This window comes from Crotalus tigris, unplaced genomic scaffold, assembly GCF_016545835.1.
Source record: "Crotalus tigris isolate CLP2741 ecotype Arizona unplaced genomic scaffold, ASM1654583v1 scf7180000017658.5313226, whole genome shotgun sequence".
Classification (NCBI taxonomy): domain Eukaryota; kingdom Metazoa; phylum Chordata; class Lepidosauria; order Squamata; family Viperidae; genus Crotalus; species Crotalus tigris.
Window position 1 is genome coordinate 2,696,818 of NW_024096545.1, and position 18,435 is coordinate 2,715,252.

Genomic DNA, 18,435 nt, shown 5'->3' on the forward strand with positions numbered 1-18,435 from the left:
ATGAAGCCTCTTGAATAGGAATAACTAGATCAATTGTTGCATCCTGTTTGTAATTTCATTTGCCTAATTAATGACTTTAGCATTTTTTTTACTATAAACAAAGGTTAAGATAGATTCTGTTTCATTTTCTTTAACCTCATGATATTCTTACGCCATAATTATCATTTATTTAAGTACGGGAAGGAGAACAGGGTGACATGGAAACCAGACGGATTGTGAGGTACCCAGACAGTCACCAGCTCTTTGTTGGGAACCTTCCTCATGATGTTGATAAATCGGAACTAAAGGACTTCTTTCAAAGTAAGCTGTGAACATTGCTTTTCTATTGGTTGGAGTTTGCTATTGGTGGCGTTTAAAAGTACATGCTTATTTTCACAGAACAGTCTAATGTATGATCAAAGAACTTGGAAACTCTCTTGCAGGCTATGGAAACGTTGTAGAACTGCGTATCAACAGTGGAGGAAAACTCCCTAACTTTGGATTTGTGGTATTTGATGATCCAGAACCAGTTCAGAAGATCCTCGGCAATAGGGTACATTACATTGAAATTAATAAACTTTAAGTGATATGACCATGTTGAACTTTGCTAAATATCTATCCCTTTGAAGTAAAACAGAAAATATTTGTATTAAAAACAAAAAAATAATCACTGGAATGCTTCTGCTTTTATGTTGGCAAATGATTGTTAAAATGGAATTAACAAGAGTGTTACATAGTTACAAATTAGATTATTACTGCAATTAATGTGCAGTATTCATTTAAAATAATTATTAAATATCAATTTCATACTCTAGTTATTCAGAAAGATTTTTTAAAAGCACTATTGTGTAATCTTATATATTAGGATTCTTCGGTACTTTTTGAAACCATAATAGTAAATGTGTGAGGGTGGTTTGCCAGATTAGTGAATAATTGTGGATTGCTTGGACCCCACATACGAAATTGTTCCCTTGGATTTTCAGGAAGCTCTGAAGGACAGAATAGGAAATGCAATAGCCCTTATCTCCTAAACAATACCCTATTATATGTTGAAATGAGACCAGTATGATGGACAGGGGAGCATCCAGTGTTCTTAGGCTTTGTACAGGAACTTCATAAGTAATCCCAACTTGTTAAAAAATAAAGGAATACGGGATGGTTTAAATTCACAGAAACACACATACCTATTTCGAAACAGGTGGTAGGATCCACAGCCTTATCTTTTAGCCTTTTGGAAGATTAAATGAATTAGGTTGCAATCCTGTATTCCTCAGAAAGAGATCATGGTGAATCTAGTGAATCTTGCTTCTGAATAGACTTGGATTGTACTTCTGTTATTCACTTTTCTGAATGGCTTTTTTTTTTTTTTTTTTTTTGGTCTCTTGATTTTTGTCTCGTTTCTCTTATAGCCAATCATGTTCAGAGGAGAAGTGCGCTTGAATGTTGAAGAGAAAAAAACACGAGCAGCCAGGGAGGGTGATCGCCGAGACAACAGACCCCGTGGGCCTGGTGGCACCCGTGGGGGGCTGGGAGGTGGGATTCGAGGCCCTCCACGTGGGGGAATGTCTCAGAAACCAGGATTTGGCACTGGAAGGGGCATCGGGCAACGCCAGTGATTAATGGATGATGAGAGGAGACAAACCCTTCTTCCTGCAGATTTGTGAATTTCAGCCTTGGGTATCTTGGAATGTGGTCCTACCCTGTTATAGACTGCTACGTTTGATACAATTTTGGCTCATTTTGTTTGTGTTTGGTTTTGTGATTTTTCTTCCTAGTCCTTGTCCCAGATTCCAGCTTTGTGGAACAATATTTCAGGAAAAGATGGATTTTAGAAAGAATTACCAAATCCTTGCTCGCTTGCTGCAGACATATGGACTGGATATATATATATATTTTTTTGGTACCAGTGATTTTTTCCTAATGGAAGTGTGGCGCTTTTCTTCTTCTTTTTTTCCTTACTGACATGAGGTGCGCTTTAGTCAGTGGAATTACCCTTTTTACCTGCATGTGTTCTGGAGCCTATAGGAAAATCTAGCACCTGACAAACATTTCAAGGGCAGGGAAATCTGTACACCCCTTGGGAGGTGGGGGTCATAGGACCTCTTCATTCCCAGTCTGGAGATGTTGCTGTTTGGAAATCGACGTTACCCTTTTTTTTTTTTTTTTGTGGCGTTGTAAAAGTGGAATAAAGGGTATTCATAGAATATTTTCTTTTGGTACACGATCACGAAAAGGAATTCTCACTACTGTTTTACCACTTACAAGGATTGTGGGATAGGTTTTAAATGTCTAGAACTTGACTCTTTAAAACACTCTTCCTGAACTTGTAAAAAAAAATTTTTTTTATTGAAATAGGGACTTTTTCATGTTTAGTTTGTATTTGTATTAAAACCGAAACAAAATTGTTGTGCCTTCTATTTATCTCTCATTCCAGTCTTGGCAAATTGTTAAAAAAATAAAAAAAAAGTATAGATTTGCTTTATTCAGTTTTGGAGTATGTTGAAATCTTTCATGAGATTTTTGACCTCTTTCTCACTGTCACATGGTTTTATAGTTGCACAGTTTTGTTTTTAATAGCCTTATATATTTATGTAATGCTTTTCAGGAGTTTCAGAGGCCCAGCTATGTATTGACACTGTCATTAGCTGTGAAGTGAGTGCCTTCCACTATTACATGACTGTGGGAAATGAAATCATAAATCTTTATAATATGCACATGTTCAATTTACAAAGTATGTTGCTATGTGTTAAGACTTAGATTGGCTTTAAATTGCCGCTCTAATAAGGGGGAAACGATAAAGTCCAATTTCTGATAATACCCATTTTTCACTGTGATTATATTCATGGCATTGGATAAGCTATGAGACATCTGTCTTTGCTGAATGTATATAAAAGAAAATAAAACAACATTGCAGCTGTGGGAATGCCTGATAGTCTTCTCCACTATATATTAAGACCATCACACTGTGCATGGCCTCTAGAAAACCAACTGCAGTACCTATTTAAAAGCAGTATGGCTGGTGTAATCATATTAATTTAGAATACAGCTGAACATTGTTCATAGGCCACCATACTAGAAAATTTTAAAATTACAATTTGTATTGAGATGGTGACACGCCTGTTGACATGCTGTAGCCGAATTCAGTTATTGGTATTCTGTAGTTGATAAAGGGGACAAATTACCTTTTGATAGTTTTAAACTTAGATTTGTAATTTGAGGCTTTGGAGAACTATGATTTAAGCTTAAGAGGCTGATTTAGTAGCTATCACGAATCATGCTACAGCATTTTGCTCTGGACTGAAAATACATTCCTTGAATGTCCATTTCAGTTAAGTAAGTTGCATTTGATATTTTATTTAAGGACATGGCAGCAGTATAAAGGAAAACAAACTTCTATCCAGTCTTCTGTTGCAATGAGCAATTAACATTTGGGAAGGCCATAAACAAGTGTTAAGTATTCCCTAGCAAATAACATGTAGAAGAATACGGTTTATGACAATTGAGAGAAAAGCCTTTAGATTAATAGCTATTGATGGCTTTTATTCTCCACTGATCCATGATTGTGTGTTATGTGAATATTTGTATCAAATTACATGTGAAAAGGACTCTACAAGTGAAGTATTTTAAACAAATCTGGTTTCTGCACCCAAGTAGTTCCACATTCTAACATTTCCTTGTATGGTATTTGTGCTTTCCTTGATCATTTTGCTTGCTCCTTTTTGCATCTTTACTGATTCTTGAATAATATTGTAATCTATATGAACTAGATGTGTTCAGTGTGTTCAATTTGGTCTTTCTCCCTGAAGCCACAAATTATTTTACCTTTTACTGTGCTGCCCATCGCAAGACATGTTTACTATTGATATATCTCAGCTAATGCTGTATTAAGTGTGAACAATTAGTTTTTGCTTACATTTGGGCAATATTAGTATGCATTCTTAAAATTTGGAGATAACTTCTTGGAACTGCTGGTTATTTTTCCAACCAATGTATTAAAGTTGGAGTCGACTCCTAAACTCATTGCTTAGCCCTAACTTCAGATCATTTGAGAACAGAATATAAAGGCATGCCTGTTCAAATTCTTTTGAATTAGGTTGCCTACTTTCCTGTCTTGCAAACAATCACAGAGACATTTTGTAAAAAAATAGCAAAACTAATTGCTTCATTATCCTTCGGATTTGTTTTATCATTTCTCTAAAAAAGCCAAACCCAGCCCCATATCTCAGTTTTTTATTGTTTATAGAAGTTCCTAAAACCCTTACTAGAAACCAACAAGTTTTGACAAAGTCATCTACCTTACCTGGTAAGTAATGAAGACAAAATATTTTTCTGCAATCTCATTAAGTCATTCTTTATCCAATATTCTAATTACCATTCTAGCCAGATTACTGACTTCCAGTGTGTTTAAAGTTCTGATTACTTGTTCTTGGCATACTTTGCATCCATTCTAAATTTCCATTTATTTGGTTAAATTTAATTTCTTTCTGTGGTTTCAACAAGCCTTCCAGTTTTTGAAGAAGGCTTTTACTATCTGCTAATAGCTTCATGGACTAATACATTTGCAGGCATTTATATGTTAACTATTCTTTAAAGATTCTAGAACTATTTGACTTGACAACTTTCCCTTTAAATTTCTTTTTTTACTGACCCTAAGTTTTCAGAAATTTCCTCTTGAAATAAAATGTGGTTTAGTGAACTGCTATGATAATTTTCTATGGACAAATAAATGAAATGTGATTTTTGTTTTCTTTCCAATAGTTCAATAACTTGCATCTAATAGTAGCTGAGAATTGTACTAGGAATTTAAAGTTTAAATGATCTTTATTCTGAAGAGTTTTAGAAACTCCTTTGTTGTACATTGATGTTTATCCAGTGCTTTGTGAAGTTAATTGAAGTTACTTCTTTCTGCAATGCTCTTTTGATTCTTTTCCTGATTTCGTTTTAGATCATCCTGAGTATTTAGGTCAGGAGAAAGAAACTACATCCCCAGTACTAAATTATTTTGAGATTAATGATATCTCTTGCGATATTTCTTCAGACTTGCATGTATTTTTACAGATTTCTAGGTCTTATAGTATGTATAGAAGAAATTCCTTTCTATAATCCATTCTTTGAATTTGTATTAGTTTTACTCTAGTTTACCACATCCACTAGTTAGAGATAGTCCTTGATTTAACAACCATTTATATGGTGACCATTCAAAAAATATGACTGACCTGTCCTCATGCTAGCCACTTTCCCAGCATCCCTACAGTCATGCGATCAACATTCAGGCAACGAGCATATATTTATGATGGCAGCAATATCCCAGGATCAACTGATCACCATTTGTGACTTTTCCAGCTTGCTTCTGACAATCAATGTGGGAAATTAACAACCTCGTGATTCACTTTAACTATGGCAAAACATCATGAATTTGGTTGTGACTTAACTGCCTTGTTAATGACATAAATTCTGGTCCCAATTGTGGCTGTAGTAGAAGATTACCTGTATTCCCCTTCTGCAGTTAGTTATGCTGCAAATTCCAGCATTGCTCATAAGTGATCCTCTACTAAACTGCTGCAGCCTTCTCAGTCGCTGGCTTGCATTATGCCTGAACTGTTTCTAACAAGATATAATTGGAGATTTATCAAGTTAAATCTTGTTTATCGCTGTTTTAAAAGATTTGAGTTGGATGCTCCCCAACAACTACTTTCCTCCCCAAATCAGCTTAAAACCTGTCTTTTTATATGAGTCATTAGCAGTGTAATCCAGCGGTCCCCAATTTTTCTGGTTGGGGGGAGAAGAGGGGATGGTTTCACGCTGGCCTGAGGTTATTGACCCCCTGGTGTAATAGCAATAGCACTAATACCGCTTCATAGTGCTTTACAGCCTTCTCCAAACGGTTTACAAAGTTACATATTGCTGCCAACAATCTGGGTCCTTGTTTTACCAACCTCAAGGATGGAAGGCTGAGTCAGCCTTGATCCACTCAATAGAACACCTGTAGTGAGCAGTGACTTATTCTAACCACTGCACTGCTGCATTCTAACCACTGCACCTCCATGGCTCTAATCTTTTAGTTCCATTCTTGTGTTTGTTTTCATAAGCCCAGCATCTCCAAAATATTTTAAATCCGGAATGAACAATTTAAGATTGTTGAAATGTAGATAACAATTTATTCTGGCTACAGGAATGCAGAAGACTTGGTGCTGTGACATTATCTGAGTGGTGGGATGTTTGAAAGCATTGGACTGGGATTTGTGGTTTACTTTTTAATATTTTTCAGAATAAGGTTTCGGAGAAAACTGGAAATCAGCATTTGCCATGCAATTGTAGCCATGTTAGCTGGTGGTCTTCTGAAGCATGGCATGCTGTTTATAGACTCAATTGTCTTCTGTTTAAACTTTCATTTCATGTAATAGCAGAACTACAGTCAGTCTTCATGTTTAAGATACAGCCACCGTCTATCACAGTGTTTCTGGCTGTGGAATTCTGGGAGTTGAAGTCCACATGCCTTAAAATTGTCAAGGTTGAGAAACACTGGCTCTATCAACTTCTGTCAGCTATCTTTGCCTCAGGGCAATGGAAAGCATTTGACTACAAAGCATCATCAGCACAAGGGATGCGCTTCTCCTTAAAGAAGAAAAGCAGTCACATCTTTGGAAGCTGTCAATGCTTATGTATGAGCATATAGATAGGGCCAGCTTTCCCACTGTTAGTTTTCAAGGTACTTGCGATCCATCACCTGCTGCTGAGCTGGATGGCAAAATATCTGATTTGAGTCAGTACAGCTTATGGTGCACAGCTCCCAAATACAGGATGAACGTGGATGTCCAGGTTGTCCTTGCAGCTCTACAAATATGCAGTCATAAAACAGTTTTGGCCCCGTCTTCTTTGTCTTCACATCTTGAAGTATCCTGAAATTTACTGTCTGGTCTGGAAGCTGAGTTGGATTTCTGACCAGGAAAAGATTGTTTGCTTCTGCTGTAGACTGAGCCACTCTCCTAGTCCAAGCATATGTCAAGGCTAGTAAAGTCCCCCCCCCCACTTTTTCCCGTCACAATTAAAACTGGAAAATAGGTAAAAAGAAATAGGTGAAAAGGGGAGCAGTATACTATCAAAATATTTTCAAACTTTCTAGTTTACAATAGCACAAAAGTTGAAAACAATATCAAGACATTGATAGTAAGAGTAGTAAGTAATAAAATCAAGAAGGATTTAAAAATCAGAATTTTTAAAAAATGAAAATAAATGCAGCAGACATTCAAGATCATGTCAATACATTTAACAAATGCTCTTTGGAAAAGTTTGACTTACAGCATTTTCTAAAGATGTTGGCAATAGCACATGTCTAACCTCTCTTGAGAATCTGCTCCAGAGAACAAGTGCTAGCTCCAAAAATCTGCCTTCAGGCCTCAACTCTTCCATTTTTGGAATTGGAGTTACTACTGTCACCTCACAGGAAGAATATGGTTTGCTAATATTTTGTAGTTTAGATCAACTGCTCCTTTGGGGTTACCTTCAAAGATGGCATTTTTAAATATATTGCATTATAATTTTGATTGTTTAAATTGTTTAATTTTGAAAAAGGATTCATTTATAGGGAAATAATTTGAAAACAAAACCATGGTTCATAGATAAATGGCTAGGCACAAAATCTCTGGCACAGGTAGTCCGCGATCTAAGGCCATAATTGAGCCCAAAATTTCTGTTGCTAAGCAAGGCAGTTAAGTGAAACTTACCTTTTTTTGCCACAAAAATTTGCTAAGCAAATTACTGCAGTCATTAAGCGAATATGACTACCCTTGTTGGAAGCTGGCTGGGAAGGTTACAAATGGTTATGACATGGTCCTGGGAACTATAGTCATAAATGCCAATTGTCAAGTGCCCAAATTTTGATTGTGTGACCATGGGGATGCTGCAATGATCATAAGTGAAAAGCGGTCATAAGGCACGGTTTTTTTTGTGCCATTTTAACTTTGAACTGTCACTAAATGAATGGTTGTTAAGGCAAGGGCTACCTATATTGCTAAATTTATTCTGTGAATAAAGGAATGCAGCATGTTGAATACATTGTAATACTTCGACCACGTAGTGGCAAGGTTACAAGTTACTGTTGTCAATGTTGCTTGAGATAGGAGTAGGTCTTCCTGGCCAGGAGCTGCCCATCCAATAGAACCCATAAGTGCAGGAAATCTTCTGATTTGGGCACCTGAGGTAGTGGCATAAAACAAAACATCTGTATATTGCGCTATGAACTGATGGATGACTGCTTGATCTAAAAGTTAAAAAAATAGGGCCCAGGATCAAACCCTGTGCCCTGCATATGGGACTGACCATAAAGTTCATCTTCCTGACGATCACTAACAGAAAACTGTTCCCTGAGAAAGGAGTAGAATAAATGGAACTGTTCGGATCCCCAGCATCACAGATGGTCCATGAGAATATTGTGACTGATGGTATCACATGGTGCCAAGAGGAACTGAAGGGCCACATTCCTTCCAAAGTCCTGACAAAGGTTGACAAGAGAAACCACTGCTTTTTATGTCCTGTGCCTGTCATGGTTTGAATGAACGCTGGATATTCCACTTCTCTGAAAACATCCTCCATAGTTATCACAAGTAGATAGAAATAGGGAAGACCCTGTAAGATATATTTCAATGTGATTGGGATTATCCCTTCCCAAAGTAAGGTACTATAGTGACAACTTCCTGGACTCAATCACCATTTCTCCTCAAGACATATAGGAGATAAGAAGGATATAGGTCCAGTCTACAAGATGCAATGGTCATCCTATAGAATGCTCTCTATTCCATGGAAGTACCACAGGCCAGAAATATACATAGATAACAAAGCTAGGTGTCACTCCAGTTAACCCTTCAGATTTCACTTATGCTGAATCAACCTTGCCTAAATTATACACAATCCATTCCAAAGATAATTCCAAAGTGTGCAGGTCTCCTTAGAAAGGTCCTCATTAAATCCCACAGGATTTACTTCCAAGAAAATGTAAATAGGGTTGCAGGCTTAAAGTGCTTTGTCAAAAATGGAAGGTGTCTGGTTCTTCTCCTACAAATGACTGGGTATCGGCATATCCTCAGCACATGTTGTCTTCTTCATGGCCCCTACAGGTTCCATCTCCCTCATGGTTCTGGCTACAATTCTGATTTGTCTTTTCACCAATATCTGTGGAATGCTAGTCCCAATACACAACTGTCCCATGGAAGCAGAACAGAGACCAGGCTATCTGCACTTCCAGTTCCAAAGTGACTTGCCAGCTAGATCCACATTCACAAGTGGGAAATGAAGCCACTTTAGGGAAGCTCAGCATTCATTACTTATCAAATTGTGGTCTCCGAAAAATTGAAAATGTGGCTCTCCCTTCCAGGAATATGTACCCTCGGATCTGTCTTTCAGAGCTCAGTTCCTTCATTCTGACTGTTACATTTATCAGATCAACTTTTTAACAAATGGACATATATCTTCCCTCAGAAGGTCCAATCCAGGAAGGTGGCAAGAGGCCTCTTTTATAAGTATCAACGTATATCTGCTGTTACTAGACATGGCTGATTTTGTTATTGTTTTTCAGTCACAAATTCTTTGTACAAATGTGCAGTTGATTGCAATTTCCTTAATATAATCCCTTTTTGCTTGAAGATAATAATAGCTATTATTCTTAATTTGCTGTACAATACAGTTAAATTCCCCCAAAGGTACATGAAGCAAAGCAAGTTTTTCCCCTTCCTAATCAAAATATTTGTCTTCTTTTCCTGCTGCTCCGGATTCAAGATATCTTATGCATTGTAGGTTTAGTGATCTTTCAGAAAACTACCAAACCCATATTTTTCTGAATGGTGGCTAAAACTTCCATCCCATTCCCATAATTGTCCCAGCCTGCCCACCATATATTAAGGACAGTGGTTGCTTTTTCCATTGCTAGTGATGGAAAGAGAAATAGCCAGGAGAATCTGCCAATTACTGCCCTTAACATTAACAGAATAAGAACAGGAGCACTTGCAGCCTCATCAGTGAGAGGGAATGGAGCTTGGCAGAATATTTTTCTGCTGACTCAAACATTCATTTATGCTTATTAATTAAAGTGGAAATGTCAACATTTTAGATTCAGGCACTGGGACAAATTAGAAAATGTGTGGTTCAGTCTAGACTAATATTTCTAAAGCTCTAGATTTGATCCTCAGTATGAATGTTGTAAACAGCCAATTTGGTGTAGTGGTTAAGGATATAAACTAAGGGATCTGAGTTCTACTCTCACTGTAGGCACAAAGCCAACCATGTAACTTTGGGTCAATCACTTTCTCTCAGCTCATGGAAGAAGGCAATGGCAAACCATTTCTGAAAAACCTTGGTAGGAAAACTTCAGGGACTTGTGCAAGCAGACTTCGAGAATCAGATATCGTTGAATAGAAGAACAGAACGCTATAGTTAGTGAACATTTTTGCTTCCAACACAATCTAGCTAAATTATCTGAAAAGAGCAGTACATTGGTTAGTGCAGCATGTGGATTCTCTTTAAGTGATAGTAAGCTTTAGCTAACAGCTTTAGATGTCCAGATGTTGCTTGAGAATTTCAGGAATAGAAGTATTTAAAAATGGAAGAGGAGAAAGGCTGATCTTGCACAAAAATCATTTGCATAATTGACTGCTCTTTAGAAGGCCAGATCCTGAAGTTGAAACTCAAATACTTTGGCCACCTAATGAGAAGGAAGGACTCACTGGAGAAGGGCCTAATGCTGGGAAAGATTGAGGGCAATAGAAGAAGGGGACGACAGAGAATGAGATGGCTGGATGGAGTCACTGAAGCAGTAGGTGTGATCTTAAATGGACTCCAGAAGATGGTAGAGGACAGGAAGACCTGGAGGAACGTTGTCCATGGGGTCGCGATGGGTCGGACACGACTCCGCAATTAACAAAACAATTACCAATTACATTACACCCTAATATCAAAATGTGAATTCAGATATGGGAACACTTCTTTAGATTTCAGAAGTGAGGGATTTGCAGTGATTTGTGTAAAATTAAATCTTTAAAAAGTAATAATTCTTGTGTTGAGAACCAAACTAGAGCCAACTGGGATCACTATTCATAGAGCTTATTTTGGAATAGTCATTTTTTTGCAACCTATTTGCAAAAAGTTATTTGGGGGGATAAAATAGGGGGAAATCTCTATGCCATTTCAAATTCTGAAGAGACAAGATAGGATGCAAGAATGAAAAAAAATTAAGAGTTCTACTTCTACCTAGCAATATTGTGATGCATATGTAATTTATGTTCAATCTAACATAATCATACCTTGTAACATATACTTATGGCAGACTCCTTCTCTGATCATCGTTACCTACTCAGGATGGCTTTGGCCCCATGTCTTGCTGCAATTCCACCATGTTTTATTTTTAAAACCTAACCTGAGAAAGATGACATAAGCATTAAAAATTAACTTATAAATGTCTGAAACAGATTGTCCTGTTTACTCTTATCTTGTTGCCTTAGAAATGAGAAGAAGAATCAGACTGTTTTCAATTCTGTTTTTGCACTAGGCCTATCATATGAGCTTATTCATATTTTAAAACTTAGAAAATGTTTTTGGTCTCATAAATAGTTGGTTAAATTCTTGAGAGGAACAATGTCTCTTCCGTTGCATTTTCTTTTATTGTAGGATTTGTTTTCTGTTGTGCTGAAGAGAATCTAGATGAATTAGAGAATTCATCAGAATTAGAGCAAACCAAGAAATAAAGGGAACGAAAATTAAAAAAGAAGAATACAAAGCACAGGCCTTCGCGGACGATATGGTATTTATCATTGAAGAACCTTTGGAATCCGGTCCCATTCTAATACGAGAAATAGAAAAATATGGGAAAATATCTGGACTTAAAATTAACAAAAGGAAAACCAAAATGATAGTTAAAAACTTAACAACAAATCAGAAAAAAAGAATTAGAAAAGGAAATGGATTTACAAATTGTAAAAAAAAAAATATTTAGGGATATGGTTGACTGCGAGATGTTCGTCCTTAAAGGAGGATAATTATATGGTATTAGTCCAACAAATAAAGAAGGATTTGGAAAAGTGGGGGAGGTTATAACTATCGCTTTTAGGTAGGATCGCGACTATCAAAATGAATATCCTACCCAAATTATTATACTTATTTCAGACAATTCCCATATCATTAGATAAGAATTTTTTTGGAGAACTTAATAAAATTATTACAAAATATGTTTGGTTAGGAAAGAAGGCGAGGATAAAATTACTCTTTCTCCAAGCCACCAACAGAAGTAGAGGTGGCTTTGGACTTCTGGCATGAGAAATCTATTACAAAGCAGCAACTCTGGTCTGGATAAGAGATTGGGTTAACTTAAAGAAAAGAAGAATCTTAATACTGGAAGCGCACGATTTACAGAAGGGGTGGCTTGCCTTCATGTGGGATAAAGGAAATAGGATACACTCATATTTCTATAGACATAAAATAAGAGATGCACTGTTACGAACTTGGGAGGATATAAGGAAAAAACACTAGGAAAATTCCTTGCTGGCTATCTACCATGGAGGCAATGATCCACCCTAACACGTTGGATATAAGCAAAATGCCCAGATACTCAGAAATTTTAGATAAACAGGGGAAGCTCAAAAACAGTCAGTTATTAAAAGAACAGGGAATAACTATTGATTGGTGGCCATATTTACAATTGCAATCTAGATATAAGAAATATGTGGAAGAGTATGGAATTGACATGGAACTAAAACAATTAGACAAACTATTGATAGGCCCTGAGGGAAAATTAATATCCAAAATATATAACTATTTATTAGAATTTGATAGAATAGAGGAGATAGTGAAAGAACCGATGATCGCATGGGCAAAAAATATAGGGCACAATATAGAATTAGAAGATTGGGAAAGAATTTGGAATAAAAATTACAAAATAACAAAATCCGCTGCATATAAGGAAAATCAATATAAAATGCTATACCGTTGGCACCTAGTCCCTGCAAGATTGGCCAAAATGTATCCGAATCAAAGCCCAAAATGTTGGAAATATAACCATCATCAAGGTACCTTCTTTCATGCTTGGTGGCTGTGCCCTGAAGTGAAAAAATATTGGACCAAGATACAAGGGTGGCTACAAGACTTAACAAAATATCAAATCGAATTAAACCCGGAAACATTTCTCCTGGGAATATTTAAAAAGAAATTGAATAAGAAAATAAGATATCTGATTTTACATATATTAACTGCGGCAAGAATTGCGTTTGCGCAATACTGGAAGGAACGTAATATACCACCAGAGGGATTGATTATTCAGAAAATATATGAATCTGCCGAAATGGACAAACTCACATTAGAATTAAATGAAAAAGATGATTCGGAATTTTACGCGGTTTGGGAAAAATGGTATATTTGGACAGACAATAGAAACAAAAATTGGAAATATACATAAGGCTATTGTGGGTTAGATATCGAATGTACAGAGTGTATATATATGGTACAGAATGTTGATCCAAAGTATATAAAAATGACACAGTCTGCTGAATATGTACTGTATAAAGGAAAATGATATTATGTAGCTTTATTAAAAATAAAGTTCGTTTGCAAAATAAATAAATAAAAATAAATAAATAAAAAATAACTTACAAATGTCTGAAACAGATTGTCCTGTTTACTCTTATCTTGTTGCCTTAGAAATGAGAAGAAGAATCAGATTGTTTTCGTTCCTAAACTCCAGCACAGATCAATTCTGTATTTGCACTAGGCCTATCATATGAGCTTATTTATATTTTAAAATTTAGAAAATGTTTTCGGTCTCATAAATAGTTTGTTAAATTCTTGAGAGGAACAATGTTTCTTCAGTTGCATTTTCTTTTATTGTAGGATTTGTTTTCTCTTGTGCTGAAGAGAATCTAGATGAATTCTAGGGTAATAATTGTTATTCACTGTTTTGTGCATTACACGGGAATCCTAATAAAGAACATATTAACATTGTAAATACAGGTAGCAATATTTTGATATTCATACTTTTGAAGATGACTTTGTAACGTAATACTAATGCAATGTAATATGATTTATACTGTAATTAGAATCCAGTTAATATGATTTATTAATTTAAACAATCTTGAGAGGGCTAAAATAATTGCATTTAGGCTGGATCTGAATCTTATTTAGGAAGAGCTAATTGAATGATACGATGCCCCTGAGGAACTTGTTGAGCAGTCTATATCAAATCCCAGGTCACAGATTTTACTGATGTCATTGTGACATTCAAGAGACTCTATCCTTCATATCACCCTCTGAAAGTTAAACTGAATACACTTTTTATGAATTGCTTAATCACTTCTGGCTTAAGCATTTGAAATGTCTGTATCTGTTTATATTCCACATGTAATCTGACTGTGCTATTCTAGAAACTAATGAAAATCCATTGAGGACTTTGTAGAACTGAAAATGGATTCTTGTATTAAAGGAAGAAACTTATTATGATGCAAAACACTAACCATGTTACTGCAGAAAATCAGATACTATACATTCAACTAATGGGATGTAATTAGAATTAGTGAGAGGACACAGTTGAAGACCCTCAGGGTTTACATGTGATGATGATTAACAATACATGTCAATACATTTCAAAAGAGTTCAACCCTTGTGAAGGTCTGGATTTGATTATTTGGAATGAAGCACATTTAGAAGACTTCATGAAGCTAATCTTTCAATAAGGGGGGACCTGCTTCCAATGGAGCAATATAGTGATCCAGCCTGTGGGCAGTGGTGGGATTCAGCCAGTTTGCTAATGTATTAGTTAGCTAATTTTTCTGTTGCCCAGGCCCAGAACGGACTTCTGGAAGCGGCATCCACATAGAAAACTGGTTGTTTACATATTTGAATCCCACTACTACCTGTGGGCGTTAGAAGGTCTGCCCATTGTTTGATCAAAGTCTGCAGCTGTGTCATGTCTTGACTAGATCTTTTCACTGGCAAATTGAGATGGGTGTAGGAATCTTAAACCACAGTCTTCTATAAGATACATACGATTCTGTTCCCTTCAGATTTTCCCTGACATTTTTGAATGTTACAGTGATAAATTTTTATTTTAACCCTACCACCTTTTTGATGGCTACTTTTAAATCAGCATAACCTATTTACAGTAAAACCTCCATAGCTGACCACCTCTTTACATTGACCATCCTCCATTCAGTGACCTAATTTTTGTAGACAGTACATACACTAAATGTACACAAAAGAAAGCCAACCTTGACCACCTCTGTAAGTTGTATCTTGATCACCTGGACCTTGACACATTAATTTAGTCTCTATAACAGGAGTGTCAAACTTGCCATGTCATATGACCTGTCACGACATAGTGTGACTTTTTTCCCCTTCCCAGAGCTGGGGTGGGTGCGGCTTCCATGTGACACATCTGGCCTGCAGGCTGGTAGTTTGACAACCCTACTCTATAACTTGACCAGTTGAGCCCAGTCTGCATCAAGGGCAAAAAAAGTGAAATGCAGAATTGGTAGCAATGAATTTCTTTGAAGAAGAATATCAAAGAATACAATATTTTTGACTTTGATTTGGCAGTTTAACAATGATAATTATGGATTCATTTCTTAATACAAATTGCACAAAGACTTAATTTTTTTTCCACTTCAAAATTTTTTTCTTTTCCCTTTTTTAGGATCAATAAAAAATAGCCAATGATAAAATGAAACAAATATATACATAACACAGACATATGCAAGGTGTTTTGCTTGTTTTACCCTGCGGCAGCCATTAAAGTAAAGCGCCAACAACAGCGTATGATTTACCATTGTGAAGGAAAGAAAAACACAGTTTTAAAGTGTAACAAACAATGTTTAGATAGAATTACAAAGAAGTCATATGAGAAAGTACCAGGTTTTACTCTTTTGTCTTTTCTCTATGCAAGCTGAGTCATGATGGTAAAAAAGAAGGAACTGAAAGAGCTGACACTAAAGGAGAAGGTTGATCTTTTACGTTTTCTAGAAAACAGTATCCAAAGAAAGACAATGGAACATTCTGGGGTCAACAGTAGCAATATCCAAAAAACATAAGGATGAGTACCTGGAGAGATACGATAAAGGAACTGGAGATTTACAATGGATAAGGAGAAAAACTTTGCTGGATGAAGTCAATGAAGCCATGTTACATTGGTTCAAACAAATGAGGGCTGTTAACACTTGAATCTCTGGGCCAATGATTCAAGAAATTGCTAAAAAGTTTGCAAGAAGCTCAGGGTATCAGATTTCCAAGCATCAAGTGGTTGGTTCAAGAAATTTAAACTGCGACAAGAGATCTGCCAGAAAGTATTGTGTGGTGAATCTAATGGAGTTCCAGTAGAAGTTGTTTAAGAGTTCTTTGAAAAGTTTCCAGACTTCGCCAGTGGCTTCAAATATGAGGACACCTTTAATGCTGACGAGTGTGGACTCTTTTCCAAAGCGATGACTGACAGCAGCCTCGTTATGAGGGAATGACAAATGTAAGAGTGGAAAACTTTCTAAAGAAAGTTTCATAGTTCTGCTGTGCGCTAGCTTAACTGGAGAGAAGCCAAAACCTTTGGTGATGGGTAAATCGGCAAAGCCAGGCTCATTCAAGAACCTGCAGCCCAAAGAGCTTCCCATCACCTGGAAATCTAACAAATCTGCATGGATGACTGGTGCCCTATTTAAGGAGTAGACAAGAGGTATTGAGTGAGAAATGAAGAAGAAGAAGCCTGAAACAATACAGAAGTGCTTCAAGAAAGCTGGATTTATTACAACCCAAGAGCAAGATGTTACAGCCCCTAGACAGCCCATCTCCTGTGTCGGAATTTGAGGGAGTTGATTTTGAAGATTTTGTTGCAGTGGATGACAATGTGGCAATTTGCAATGAACCTAACCCAGAAGCAATTTTCCAATCAGTATTGGTACAACCCAGTGGAAAAGTGTTGGAAGCAATTGATGAAGCAGAAGGAGTAGAGTAGAGTAGAGTAGAGTAGAATAGAGTAGAGTAGAGTAGAGTAGAGTAGAGTAGAGTAGAATAGGACTTTGGAAGTCTTCTAGTCCAGCCCCCTGCTCAAACAGGAGAACCTATACCATTTCAGAATTGAATGAGAAGACACAGAAATTGCAGATATTCCAAAAGAAGAGGATGTCAGTCATTTGACAATGTAGTTCAAGTCATTTGCTCTGGAAAAATGCCCAGATACGCTGCGTGGTAGAGCCAGCGTTGAGAGTACTTTCCCCGCTTTACCTTCATAAAAAGAATAAGAAACAGGCTAAAATTGATTTTTTTTTTACAGAAAGAATGATCAGACCATGAGAAAAAAATACATACATAAGTGCATTGGTTTTGTATGCTACAGTATTGTGTGAATGATTTTCCTGTGTTTTCCTGTGTTTTCACTAGGTGTGTTTCTGATTGACATTCTCTAATAAAAGCTGTACAATAAAATGAGGCATGTGTACATATCAGTACAGTTGTTCCGTATGTTGACCATATCCATATGTTGACTGCTTTCCTTCAGTCCCTTGGGAGGGGATCCATTTTCAGAGGTTTTACTGTATTTATAACTCACCTTTATTATTTGTATAAATATCTTAAGGTTGCAAACGTATCTGGTACTCCTTCCTCCTTCTACTTTCCCTACAATAAGGATCCTGTGAGGTCGGTTGGGCTGAGAGAGAGAGAGAGAGAGAGAGAGAGAGAGAGAGAGAGAGAGAGAGAGAGAGAGAGAGAGAGAGAGAGAGAGACTCACCGAGCTGGCTTTCATGCTTAAAACGGGATTAGAACACATGTTTCCTGGTTTCTAGCATGGTGCTTGGCTCCAATTTGCTATGATGTTTTCTGGAGTTGGGGAAATCAAAGTACTGAACTCCTAGCATATTGGTGGCTTATTTGAAGGGCAATTTTTGAGATTTTTAAATTGGAATAAGCCAGGCTTCTTTTGTGTTCATCTTTAGGAAATTCATTTTAAAATCTGCTATCCACTAGATTTCTATTGCTTTTGTCTTTCTTGCTGCATTTTAAACATTTTATATAGGGGATCATTTTTCTTTTTTCTTCTCTGATTTTTATGTAATATACTCTGATGAGCTTAAATGAAAAGGAGCGCATTAATAAGGGAAATTTCTCCACCTGTTTGTGATTACTTTTAATTAGTCACCTTTTGTAAGAAAACAATCCCATACTTATGAAAGTTTCTGATGCCAACATTAGATATTAATTATCTCTTTAGGCAAATGATGCACAAATGAATACTAATACTAATATTTATGAACTTCACAACAAGAGTGTAATAAAGAGCAAGCTGAATTGTCACAGCTACTGTCATAGCTAACTTTAGATACTTTATAAGTAACACACTACCCAAAACAAAATGTCAGAAAATGTTTATTTTTGTTTTTAATTTGAATTGGCATGAATGTATGGTTGAATAAATATATTTCTATATACATTTAACAGAAATTTATA

General features: G+C 36.4%; 1 protein-coding gene across 2 annotated transcripts in view; it reads left to right on the forward strand.

The window, feature by feature from the left end:
• The window catches only part of G3BP1 (G3BP stress granule assembly factor 1), a 32,587-nt gene extending 29,685 nt beyond the window's left edge, over positions 1-2,902 (forward strand). The window contains exons 10-12 of one of the 2 annotated variants that reach the window (XM_039335744.1): positions 175-300; positions 402-532; positions 1,389-2,902. In XM_039335744.1, coding sequence (XP_039191678.1) covers positions 175-300; positions 402-532; positions 1,389-1,595 — 464 coding nt within the window. In that variant the 3' untranslated portion in view covers positions 1,596-2,902. The remainder of the gene's footprint in view (positions 1-174; positions 301-401; positions 533-1,388) is intronic. The other variant, XM_039335745.1, reaches the window with a different exon arrangement.
• Positions 2,903-18,435: the final 15,533 nt, after the last annotated feature.